This window comes from Oncorhynchus mykiss, chromosome 4 (assembly GCF_057628025.1).
Source record: "Oncorhynchus mykiss isolate SJ-2025 chromosome 4, ASM5762802v1, whole genome shotgun sequence".
Lineage (NCBI taxonomy): Eukaryota > Metazoa > Chordata > Actinopteri > Salmoniformes > Salmonidae > Oncorhynchus > Oncorhynchus mykiss.
In genome coordinates this window covers 6,691,491-6,704,232 of record NC_143025.1, presented here as the reverse complement: position 1 = coordinate 6,704,232, position 12,742 = coordinate 6,691,491, and the positions used below count along the sequence as shown (strand labels likewise).

The 12,742-nt window shown below is 42.6% G+C and overlaps 1 protein-coding gene across 1 annotated transcript in view; it reads left to right on the top strand.

The window, feature by feature from the left end:
* Window positions 1–9,957, top strand: part of muc2.1 (mucin 2.1) — a 36,418-nt gene extending 26,461 nt beyond the window's left edge. The window contains exons 27-43 of the mRNA XM_090230996.1: window positions 19–193; window positions 419–666; window positions 1,065–1,248; window positions 1,735–1,948; window positions 2,760–2,935; window positions 3,974–4,043; window positions 4,226–4,326; window positions 4,461–4,492; window positions 4,761–4,938; window positions 5,210–5,314; window positions 6,614–6,654; window positions 7,144–7,266; window positions 7,636–7,740; window positions 8,218–8,346; window positions 8,870–8,909; window positions 9,117–9,240; window positions 9,550–9,957. Of these exons, the coding sequence (XP_090087122.1) occupies window positions 19–193; window positions 419–666; window positions 1,065–1,248; window positions 1,735–1,948; window positions 2,760–2,935; window positions 3,974–4,043; window positions 4,226–4,326; window positions 4,461–4,492; window positions 4,761–4,938; window positions 5,210–5,314; window positions 6,614–6,654; window positions 7,144–7,266; window positions 7,636–7,740; window positions 8,218–8,346; window positions 8,870–8,909; window positions 9,117–9,240; window positions 9,550–9,760 (2,256 nt within the window). The 3' untranslated portion in view covers window positions 9,761–9,957. The remainder of the gene's footprint in view (window positions 1–18; window positions 194–418; window positions 667–1,064; window positions 1,249–1,734; window positions 1,949–2,759; window positions 2,936–3,973; window positions 4,044–4,225; window positions 4,327–4,460; window positions 4,493–4,760; window positions 4,939–5,209; window positions 5,315–6,613; window positions 6,655–7,143; window positions 7,267–7,635; window positions 7,741–8,217; window positions 8,347–8,869; window positions 8,910–9,116; window positions 9,241–9,549) is intronic.
* The last annotated feature ends 2,785 nt before the right edge of the window (window positions 9,958–12,742 follow it).

Genomic DNA, 12,742 nt, shown 5'->3' with positions numbered 1-12,742 from the left:
TTCTCTCTAAAATATCAGCAAAATGAAACTTTCTGGCTCTGCAACTGCACTTTGGCCAGATGCATTGAAAACAACACCATTGAGATAATTCCGTATGAATGCCCAAAGCCTGAGCCAATCACATGTACCAATGGCAAGAAACCAGTGCTACAATGGGATGAGTTCTACTGCTGCCAACGATTTGTGTGTGACTGTGAGTTGTGAAAGCTTCTTCTTCTCCTCTGACCTGGTCAGGAAGGTAGATGGCCATGTCCAGTTTCTGTAACTAATAACATACACGTCCTTATCACTAACGTTTGGAATAATACTCAATATAAATACTCAATATAAATATTACTTCATACATTTAAAAAAAAAATCATTTGACAGAGGATCGTAATGTCTGTCTGCTTTATAACCGTGTTTATTTTCATGACAGGCGTCTGTGAGGGTTGGGGAGACCCCCATTACATCACCTTCGACGGGCTCTTCTACAGCTTCCAAGGGAACTGTACCTATGTGCTGATGGAGGAGATGTTGCCGCGTCACCACTTCAAGATCTACATCGACAATGTCAACTGTGATCCCACCGAGGACGTGTCTTGTCCTCGATCCATCATCGTGTCCTACCGCTCAACAGTTATAACACTGAAGAATCACAACCTCATTGGAGCTGCTCAGTTGGAGGTAACTTAAGTGGATAAACTGGCTCAGAAATCAATATAAGCAATTCAGGCCATACATATGTTGAATGGCTGGATTTGGGGCCTAAAGGACTGAGAAATGATTTATGTGAAAATGAAAGACAATTCTCTTCCATTATTTCATTCTCTGTACTGAATTGTGCATTAGTTCTCAACATCCGTAGCTTTCATTGATACAACATATGAATTTGATGTTCTCCATCAACTTAATTCAACCTGTAATGTCATGATATTAGTAAGTATTGCGGTCACCTTCCATTTTCTTTAAGAGATCCTGAAGATTGATCTCTCTCTCTTCCATCCCTTTTTCCTATCCTTTTCTATCCCCCCCCTTTCGTCCATCTGTCTTTCATCCCTCTCTCCCTGCCATCTGTCTTTCAGGCTCTTATTGATGGAGTTTCCCTGAGACTACCCTTCACGCGGCACGGTGTGAAGGTGATGAACTCTGGTATCAACATGGTCTTGGAGATAGCACACCTCCAGGTGGTAGTTACCTTTGGAGTCACTGGCTTCAGCGTCAACCTTCCTTGGCAACACTTTGGCAACAATACACAGGGTCATTGTGGTAAGGACTTAGTTTCATTCATTTGTTGTCCTCAAACTATGTATCTTGGGCATTTAAACATAAGAGCTGAGAAATGATTGTGAATCACTGAACTTAAACAGAGAGCGGTCACTTTGTATTCTGAGCATGGTGTGAGAAAGCCTAATGGAGAAATCTTTGAATTGATGGAAATCATTTATCCAAGGTTGGAGGTGAACAACTAGCCTGGTCCCAGATCTGTTTGGGTTCTTTTTACCAAAACCCTATGGGTTGTTGTCAGATATCGAACCATAGGGTTTGGCAAGACAGCACAAACTGATCAGGGACCAGGCTAGAAAACAATGGTTTGGACTTTCCTGTCTGATGTCTGTGTCTGATATTTTTACTGTATGTGCTGTACTAAATGTGAGAGAGCTCCAACAAAGATGTCCAATGTATGTATTACTTTTAATAGCTGCAAATGGCAAAATAAACGCCTTGAACCTGAAATGTATGCATCTCTTCCAGGAACATGTAGCAACAACAAGGCTGATGACTGCATGTTGCCTGGAGGACAGCTGGTGGAGAACTGTGCTGTGATGGCAGACTACTGGCCAGCCAAGGACCTCTACCAACCTGAATGCCATGTGCCACCTGGAATCCCCACCAACTCTCCTCTCCCTGAACCCACACAGAAGCCATGCAAGCCAGACTCCTCTGTCTGTGATCTCCTGAAAGACAGGTAAACCTCCCTAAAGGCATTGTGATCTCCTGAAGGACAGGTCCACCTCCCTAAAGGCACTGTGATCTCCTGAAGGACAGGTAAACCTCCCTAAAGGCACTGTGATCTCCTCAAGGACAGGTAAACCTCCATAAAGGCACTGTGATCTCCTGAAGGACAGGTTCACCTCCCTAAAGGCACTGTGATCTCCTGAAGGACAGGTCCACCTTTGTAAAGGCACTGTGATCTCCTGAAGGGCAGGTAAACCTCCATAAAGGCACTGTGATCTCCTGAAGGACAGGTCCACCTTCGTAAAGGCACTGTACAAGTTCTCTAATAAAATGTCATGCTTAGGGTGATTTAAATGACACAAATGCTGTGTGGGAAAATTGCCAGCTACTCCGTTGAACAGTCTGTCATGAGGGGTTAGCTACTCCATTGAACAGTCTGCCAGGAGTGGCAAGCTACTCCATTAAACAGTCTGTCAGGAGTGGCCAGCTACTCCATTAAACAGTCTGTCCTGAGGGGCCAGCTACTCCATTAAACAGTCTGTCAGGAGTGGCCAGCTACTCCATTAAACAGTCTGTCAGGAGTGGCCAGCTACTCCATTAAACAGTCTGTCAGGAGTTTGAGTAAAGTTATAAAACTTTTTGTAACTATCAACAATCTAACTTATCACAGACTAAATTCTCACATGCAATGATGTAGCTCTATACCCCTAACCTATACACAAATGTGTGTTTGGTGTCTGACAGAAACCAAAATGAATCTTACAGCGTATTTGGAAGGTCTGTTTCTCATATTCTTTCATTCTTTCGTTTTCAATCCACAGCATGTTTGCAGCCTGTCATCCATTTGTCTCACCTGACAACTTCTACAAGGGCTGTGTCTATGACAGCTGCCACGTGTCCAACCCAGCGGTGGAGTGCACCAGTCTGCAGACATACGCTGCTGCCTGTGCCCAGTTTGGAGTATGCATCTACTGGAGAAACCACACCGAGCTCTGTGGTAGGCTTACTGTACTCGTTGAAAACATCCTGACTCACCAGGTTAAATAAGACTCACCTGATAAGGATAGATAAATAAGTCCACCATTGAAGAGATATGAAGTACTGTGAAGAAGACCAGGAACAAGGAACTGTGTAGATGAGACCAGGAACAATACTATACTAACACAACTTAGTATGTGTTGTAGATGAACACACAATAGAGGAGGGGGGTTTCTATTTGTAAATATTAGATTAGTGCATTTTTGTATTTGAAGTGATAAATGATGGAGATAGTGGACATCCTTGTCTGGTTCCCCTTTGTAATGTGTAATATAGTATCGGGCTTCAGTCCTACAATCAACTGATTGTAAATGATGACTGTAGTCAGAACATTTTTCCATTGTGATAACACTTTTTACATCAGCAGTTGTCACAAAGTGCTTATACAGAAACCCAGCCTAAAACCCCAAACAGCAAGCAATACAGATGTAGAAGCACGGTGGCATGGAAAAACTAGGAAGAAACCAGAATCTGAGGGGTGGCCAGTCCTCTTCTGGCTGTGCTGGGTGGAGATTGTAAGAGTACATGGCCATTAAGGCCAGACCGTTCAGCAGCAGGTTTGGTAGAGAGAGAGAGAGAGAGAGCGAGACAGACAGAGAGAGAGAGAGAGAGAGAGAGAGAGAGGGTCGAAACAGCACATCCGGTGGTCAGGACAGGGTTCCATAGATGCAGTCACAACAGCAGAAATTGGATCAGCATTACGACCAGGTTGACTGGGGACAGACACAGCCAGGAGTCGTCAGGCCAGATAGTCCTGAGGCATGGTCCTTGGACTCAGGTCCTCTGTGAAGGGAGACAGAGAAAGAGAGAGAGAGAGAAGAATTAGGGGTAGCATACTTAAGGTCACACAGGACACCAGAGATGACAGGAGAATTATACCAGATAGGACAGTCTAAACCTAGCCCCCCGGCACATAGACTATTGCAGTAGATATACTGGAGACTGAGACAGAGGGTTCGGGTGTCACTATAGACTGAGTTGTGTCTTTCTTCAACAGCCAGCGACTGTCCGGCTGACAAAGTCTACAAGCCCTGCGGTCCTGCAGAACAGCCAACCTGTGATGACAAGTAGGTTTCTATTTAGAGATTGTCTAGCGCAAAAACATCCTTGCTTTCATGTTTTATGTTAACTGAGGTAGACAACGTTATGACTGTCAAATAAGACAAAGAGAAAATACCTACCTACAGTTAAATATAGAGTTGCTGTACATAGGAAATAGGAGTTGTCACTGTAATGTTGTGTTCTACAGTCCAGACGAGTCTAGGATGAACTTCACCACAGAAGGCTGCTTCTGTCCTGATGGGATGAAACTCTTCAACAAGGACTCAGGGATCTGTGTTGATAAGTGTGGTGAGTGTTCCCAGTTACTGCCATTGGTCCATTTCATGTTGACGACACAGAGAAGATGGTTAGGACTTAACCTTTCCAAGGATGTTTGAGGTCTATGAATGTTCTACTAAATGGTGGTGTTTGTGTTTTTGAAGGATGCATTGACCCTGAAGGAGTTCCACGAGAGGTACGTTAGGCCTTTTGGATTTGATTCATCGTTATTTATTTGACTAATTAATATAGACTGTTATCTAGTCCACTGGCTCTGTCATGGATGATGCCAGAGGTTTATATGAGGACCTACTTACAGCGTCCACACAGTATTATCCACATTGTCTGAATGCCAAATGGCCCCCTTATGCCCTATATTTAGCCCCCTATGTCCTATTTAATGCACTACATTTGACCAAACCCATTGATAGAACCACACTCACTCTTGTTGTATCTCATCACAGTTCAACGAGAGGTTTGAGTACAAGTGCCAGGACTGCATTTGTTTGGAGTCCACCAAGACTGTGAACTGTAAACCCAAGGTCTGCTCCAAACCACCAATAGATATATGCACTGGACCAGGCTTTGTATATGTCAACCAAACCGATCCATCCGATCCATGCTGCTCCAACCTCGCCTGCCGTAAGGATCTCACAACACTTTTTTACCCTACATATTATACTCAGATCTATATCAACAGTATTGTGCCGACCTGAACCGTACTGTGCTGGCTTGGATATGTTCTTTTCACATTGTCCTTTCCAGCACGGGTCCAGGATCTAGGGTTGATGTGTAACCAGGCCAGTGCCGTACAGCTGGGCTCAGCTCAGTCGTGTTGAAAACACACACATAGTGAAGACATGAATCAGCTCATATTATTATGTCCATACTCTGCTATTGTTTCCCCTCCTAGGTTGTGACAGCAGCACTTGCCCACCTACCAACATGAACTGTCCTATTGGGTTCGTGCCAGTGGTTTCAGTCCCTGAGGGAAAATGCTGTCCAGAGCACACATGTGGTAATGTCTCTTTACCTAGATCTATACTATCTAGACTATCTACACTATCTACATGTGGTATGGTCTCTTTACCTAGATCTATAATATCTAGACTATCTACACTATCTACATGTGGTATGGACTCTTTACCTAGATCTATACTATCTAGACTATCTAGACTATCTACATGTGGTAATGTCTCTTTACCTATATATATACTATCTAGACTATCTACACTATCTACATGTGGTCTGGTCTCTTTAACTAGATCTATACTATCTATACTATCTAGACTATCTACATGTGGTATGGTCTCTTGAACTATATCTAGACTATCTAGACTATCTACACTATCTACATGTGGTATGGACTCTTTACCTAGATCTATACTATCTAGACTATCTACACTATCTACATGTGGTATGGACTCTTTACCTAGATCTATACTATCTAGACTATCTAGACTATCTACATGTGGTATGGTCTCTTTAACTAGATCTATACTATCTAGACTATCTACATGTGGTATGGTCTCTTTACCTAGATCTATACTATCTAGACTATCTACATGTGGTATGGTCTCTTGAACTATATCTAGACTATCTAGACTATCTACACTATCTACATGTGGTATGGACTCTTTACCTAGATCTATACTATCTAGACTATCTACACTATCTACATGTGGTATGGTCTCTTGAACTATATCTAGACTATCTAGACTATCTACACTATCTACATGTGGTATGGACTCTTTACCTAGATCTATACTATCTAGACTATCTACACTATCTACATGTGGTATGGTCTCTTGAACTATATCTAGACTATCTAGACTATCTACACTATCTACATGTGGTATGGTCTCTTTACCTAGATCTAGACTATCTACACTATCTACATGTGGTATGGTCTCTTTAACTAGATCTATACTATCTAGACTATCTACACTATCTACATGTGGTATGGACTCTTTACCTAGATCTATACTATCTAGACTATCTACACTATCTACATGTGGTATGGTCTCTTGAACTATATCTAGACTATCTAGACTATCTACACTATCTACATGTGGTATGGTCTCTTTACCTAGATCTATACTATCTAGACTATCTACATGTGGTATGGTCTCTTGAACTATATCTAGACTATCTAGTATTCCTGTGTTTGTATTGCTGAGATAATACCCGTTCTTTTAGACAGTCCCATGGATTGGTTGTCTGTGTCTCTCTCTCAATTGGTTGTTTGTGTCTCTCTCTCAATTGGTTGTTTGTGTCTCTCTCTCAATTGGTTGTTTGTGTCTCTTGTCTCTTTCAGAGCCTAAAAGAGTTTGTCTTCACAAAGGCGTTGAATACCTGGTAATGACAAACTATTCTGCTCTCTCATCTGAAATGTTCATTACATAAATAAACACTGTTGGTTTTTACTTGTTTTAATATATTGCAGAATGTGTACAGTAAATCTCATACGCTATATGGGTTCATGTCAAATAGTGTCGGAGAGAGTGGGTATCCTGGTTCCCCTGTGTTAGAGACAGTGGGTATCCTGGTTCCCCTGTGTTAGAGACAATGGGTATCCTGGTTCCCCTGTGTTAGAGACAGTGGGTATCCTGGTTCCACTCTGTTAGAGACAGTGGGTATCCTGGATCCCCTGTGTTAGAGACAGTGGGTATCCTGGTTCCCCTGTGTTAGAGACAGTGGGTATCCTGGTTCCACTCTGTTAGAGACAGTGGGTATCCTGGATCCCCTTGTGTTAGAGACAGTGGGTATCCTGTATCCCCTGTGTTAGAGACAGTGGGTATCCTGGTTCCCCTGAAGTAATGTGTAATGAGTTACTTGTTCTTCTAGCCCAATTCTAAAGTACCGGGATCAGAGTGCCAGGAGTGCACCTGCACCAACAAAGTGGACCCCAAGTCTGGTCATTACCAAATTGACTGTGGATTCATGCAATGTGACGAAGATTGTGAAAAGGTAACAACTGGTACAGCTGCCGTGTCTGCTCACTTTTCAAATATTTACCAAAAGTTGAAATACCAATGAGTAGCTGAAATGTATTCAGTCAACGAGTTTTTATACTTTAATCGGCTGGTTTCCTAGACCCAGATGAAGTAAGTAAGTAAACCTTGTCTGATTCAGAACTGCCGACAGATTAAGCCCAGTCCTTGCTTTTAAAATCATTCTCAATTGGTGGTGAGACATCTGTTCTTGAGTTCTTCTATTCTATAGAGTCTCCTGGGAAGGCAATCGGTTGTATTCACACTTTAATAATGTGTGTCATCATCATCATCATTATTTTTAGGTGTTGCAGCAAGTCACTCATGTGTTCCTCTTCTCCTGCAGGGATATGAGTACCAGGAGCCGGGCTACAGCTCAGATGACTGCTGTGGTAAATGTGTTCAGACCCACTGTGTCCTCCAGATCAATGGGACCATGCAGTTGTTGAAGGTAGGTACCGTTTCTGTCAGTTTAACTGTCACAGATAAACTAAGAAGTAGTAAGTAAGTCTCTGTTAAATGTCTATATTGTTTGCGCAGCTGTGTGTGTGTGTGGAACAAGCTTCCCCATAATATGAGGACAGCAGGAGTGCCTGCCCATCTCCCTAAAACCTCTGACACCCTACGTCTTTAAAGAGTGTGTTAAATAAGTCCCAGTCCGCCCCACCCACTACGAGTGGTGTATCTTGTTGTCTCACTTAGCGATCTTAAGACACATGCACTAATGTAAAAAACGTTTTGGATAAGAGCGTCTGCTAAATGACAAACATTTCATGTAAAATGTGTGTGTGTGTGTGTGTGTGTGTGTGTGTGTGTGTGTGTGTGTGTGTGTGTGTGTGTGTGTGTGTGTGTGTGTGTGTGTGTGTGTGTGTGTGTGTGTGTGTGTGTGTGTGTGTGTGTGTGTGTGTCCGTCCGTCCGTCCGTCCAGCATGGAGATACATGGTCTGCTCCTGGTGACAAGTGCCAGCAGTACAGCTGTGTGAAAAACGGTGATAGTTATCTGACCCAGAGCTCCAACATCCAATGCCCACCCTTCCAGCAGGCCAACTGCCAGCCTGTGAGTACAGTACACAACATAACAAGAACAGAAAGGCCAGCCTGTGAGTACAGGACACAACATAACAATAACAGAAAGGCCAGCCTGTGAGTACAGTACTCAACATAACAATAACAGAAAGGCCAGCCTGTGAGTACAGGACACAACATAACAATAACAGAAAGGCCAGCCTGTGAGTACAGTACACAACATAACAAGAACAGAAAGGCCAGCCTGTGAGTACAGGACACAACATAACAATAACAGAAAGGCCAGCCTGTGAGTACAGTACTCAACATAACAAGAACAGAAAGGCCAGCCTGTGAGTACAGTACACAACATAACAAGAACAGACAGGCCTGCTGACAGCATATGCTCTCGATAACCAATCTTATTTACAATGTTTCGATCCACAATCTTTTTCATCAGATCCACAGTACAGTACACACAATATACCAGTTTTCATTTGACAAAAAAATTACTTCTCTTGTCCTAATATGAAATGTATTATGTAAAGAAAACGTTTAAACTTTTTTCTCTGCAGGGTTCAATTCAGACCGCTGCAAACGGCTGCTGTAGAATTTGTAAGTATGAAAGTGAAATATTAAAAGGTGTTATATCAGGATTGGAATATGATCAGATTCATGCATCATAAAACCACTGATATTCCTCATTGATAATGATTGACAAGGAGAGCCACCTTGTAGTCAGTGAACTCAAACAGGTGCAGCTCTTTTTCATGGTCTTTCCAGACGGATCATGTATAACGATGTGTCTCCCTCCAATACCAGGTGTGGAGAAGGACAAGGCCTGTAAGGTAGGATCCATGAAGAGTTTCATCAACCACAAGAGCTGCCAGTCTGTTGAGGAGGTGGAGATGCCGTACTGTGAGGGATCCTGCAACACCTTCACCAAGTGAGTGTGGAAACAATGCTAATATCACAACCCAGTGGATCCTCATCACAGCCACAACACCATGGGGAGGGTTCCAGTGTCCAGTTTAATAAGCCTAGTGATGGACTGAAAATAATTTTAAATGAATCTCCATTGAACATGCTTCTTAGTCCAGGACTAGGTTTAATCTGTGTCTGGGACACACACACACACCCCCTAAATGTATTTGTGTTTTGTGAAACGTGTCATTTGTTGAGGTGTCTTTGTCTCTTGGGGAGTAGATGATCTCTTAATCTCTGTGAACACCTCTCTTTCACTCCCGTCCTCCAGGTACTCTGCCATGGCTGCGTCTCTGGACCACTCGTGTGCCTGTTGCCAGGAGTCCCGGTCCAGTAACCGCACGGTGGACCTACGGTGTCTGAATGGAGATGTGGTGCCCTACACCTACCTACACGTGGAGGAGTGTAGCTGCAGACACAGCGACTGCAACAGAGCCATTAGGGTGCCTGCCCGCAGGACACGCAGCAACACGCTGGTGTAAATGGGATCTGTACTAATACAGATGGAAATGGTCCAGCACCAATCCACTCGCTGCTTACTAAGGAACACCCTGCTACCCTGCTTCACATGGCTGTTATTTATCTAATCGCTTTGATTTATATGTCAAATGTAGATTAAATCATATTTAAAATGTAGAAACTTATGCTTACTTATCTTATTAAAATGCAACCTTCCAATTCTTATGTCCGTTGTTTGTTTTATTGTAGAAGTGCATGCACCTTATTTTAGAAAGCTTTGGTTTATTAAGCTGTGAGACCTCTTTAGCCTTCTTCACACTGGCAGTTTGAAGTGATCCCCCCCCCCCCCCCCCCCCCCTAAAACATGTTGCATATCAGATTAGAATCTGTACATTTTCCAACAGTTTGAACAGCCAAAAAGCACATGGAAGCAGATATTTCCAGCCACATTTCAAACCACCTTCAAAGGTAATGCGACTTGTGTCTGAACGGTCAAACCTTGCTCAATTTGACCTCAGGTGGTTTTTAGACTGTTATTTGGCATTTTGCTTGCTAGTTTATTGGATGACAGATTAACAAGAACGTTTGGTAGCTAACTAGCTTGTTAATTGTTAATGAGTGAATATGCTAGAAAGCTAAGCAGATACCTAGCTAGCTAGTTGACCGCTGTGGCTACGTAGCTAGCTAGTTGACTGCTGTGGCTAGCTAAACAGCTACCTAGCTAGTTGGTTGACTGCTGTGGCTAGCTAAACAGCTACCTAGCTAGCTAGTTGACCGCTGTGGCTACCTAGCTAGCTAGTTGACTGCTGTGGCTAGCAAAAACCCGACTTGTTTTGAAAGTTGGATAATCTTGTCCTTCGAGACTTTAAAAGTGTTCTTACACTATGATTCTGGACATTCAAAACAACTAGGAAACATCCAGGCATTATTGTCACCTTAGCTTGCTACTTAACTTCTGAGTGATAGGAAGCATGAGTGCCACCACCAATCAGCCTACACCACTGCTCACACATTACTAAGACAACTAGCGTAGCCATGTCAACAAATGACTGCTGTCTGAACACATACAGAAAGGTGATTTGGTCACTTGTAACTGTTTGGACAGTCAGTATTCCAAAACAGATTTGAAAAACAAAACTGATCTGAGCGTTAAGGCCTGCGGTGTAAACAAGGCTTTAGCTCTTTGGTGGATGACAGTTAGAGAGTCATCCCTGACATTATAATACAGAAATATATATTTGTTGTTTTGTGTTTTATCATACAGTACTAAAGTAGTACTATATTTACACGAGGTTAGGATTAACCCTGGAAACAAAAATTAACATCACGATATCAAATCAAATCAAATTTTATTGGTCACATACACATGGTTAGCAGATGGTAGCCTAGTGGTTAGAGCGTTGGACTAGTAACCGGGAAGGTTGCAAGTTCAAATCCCCAAATTGACAACGTACAAATCTGTCGTTCTGCCCCTGAACAGGCAGTTAACCCACTGTTCCTAGGCCGTCATTGAAAATAAGAATTTGTTCTTAACTGACTTGCCTAGTTAAATAAAGGTCAAATAAAATTTAAAAAAATAAAATGTTAATGCGAGTGTAGTGAAATGCTTGTGCCTCTAGATCCAACAAGGCAGTAATAACCAACGAGTAATCTAACCTAACAATCCCACAACTACTACCTTATACACCCAAATCTAAAGGGGTGAATGAGAATATGTACTTATAAGTATATGGATGAGCGATGGCTAAGCAGCATAGGCAAGGTGCAATAGACGGTATAATATACAGTATATACATGTGATATGAGTAATGTAAGATATGTAAACATATTATTTAGAGTGGCATTGTTTAAAGTGACTAGTGATCCATTTATTAAAGTAGGGGCCTATCTCCTGTTTCTGTAGTGTGAGTCAGCTTGATGTACAGTACACCACCCTGGACAGGACACTAGTCTATCTCCTGTTTCTGTAGTGTGAGTCAGCTTGATGTACAGTACATCCCCTAGACAGGACACTAGTCGATCTCCTGTTTCTGTAGTGTGAGTCAGCTTGATGTACAGTACACCCCCTGGACAGAACACTAGTCTATCTCCTGTTTCTGTAGCTTGAGGCAGCATGATGTATCAGTACACCCCCTGGACAGGACACTAGTCTATCTCCTGTTTCTGTAGTGTGAGTCAGCTTGATGTACAGTACACCCACTAGACAGGACGTTGGTCTATCTCCTGTTTCTGCAGTGTGAGTCAGCTTGATGTACAGTACACCCACTAGACAGGACGTTGGTCTATCTCCTGTTTCTGCAGTGTGAGTCAGCTTGATGTACAGTACACCCCTAGACAGGACACTAGTCTATCTCCTGTTTCTGTAGTGTGAGTCAGCTTGATGTACAGTACACCCCTAGACAGGACACTAGTCGATCTCCTGTTTCTGTAGTGTGAGTCAGCTTGATGTACAGTACACCCACTAGACAGGACGTTGGTCTATCTCCTGTTTCTGCAGTGTGAGTCAGCTTGATGTACAGTACACCCCTAGACAGGACACTAGTCTATCTCCTGTTTCTGTAGTGTTTCTGTAATATTCCACTTTAGGGCTTACAGAATGTGGTTGTTTTTTAATTAATTCGTATAAGACTGGAATTGGATTGAAGGGGGAGAACTCAATGGCAGTTACATTTTTGGAATTGACCCAAAACCTTGTTCCCACCTGGAAAGAGCTGTCCGGTAGACAAGATTAAATTGACTCCAACGCTGTTTGTGTGACTCCCGGATGCTAGGTACTCTGCATAGAAAAACACCTTGATGTCAGGTGATGTCTATCAGTAACAGGAAGGTGGAGATGGGCAGTACCAGATTTACGTTGACAAGTTTTGGCTGTCATGACACTGAGTGTGACAAGCAGAACCCCTTCAATGTTGTTGAATTAACAATCTTTTTAAATGGCTGTATCAACTATGTTATTTACATTAAAGGGCCGATCTGGGTTTCAAACAATAACAAATAGTTTTTTT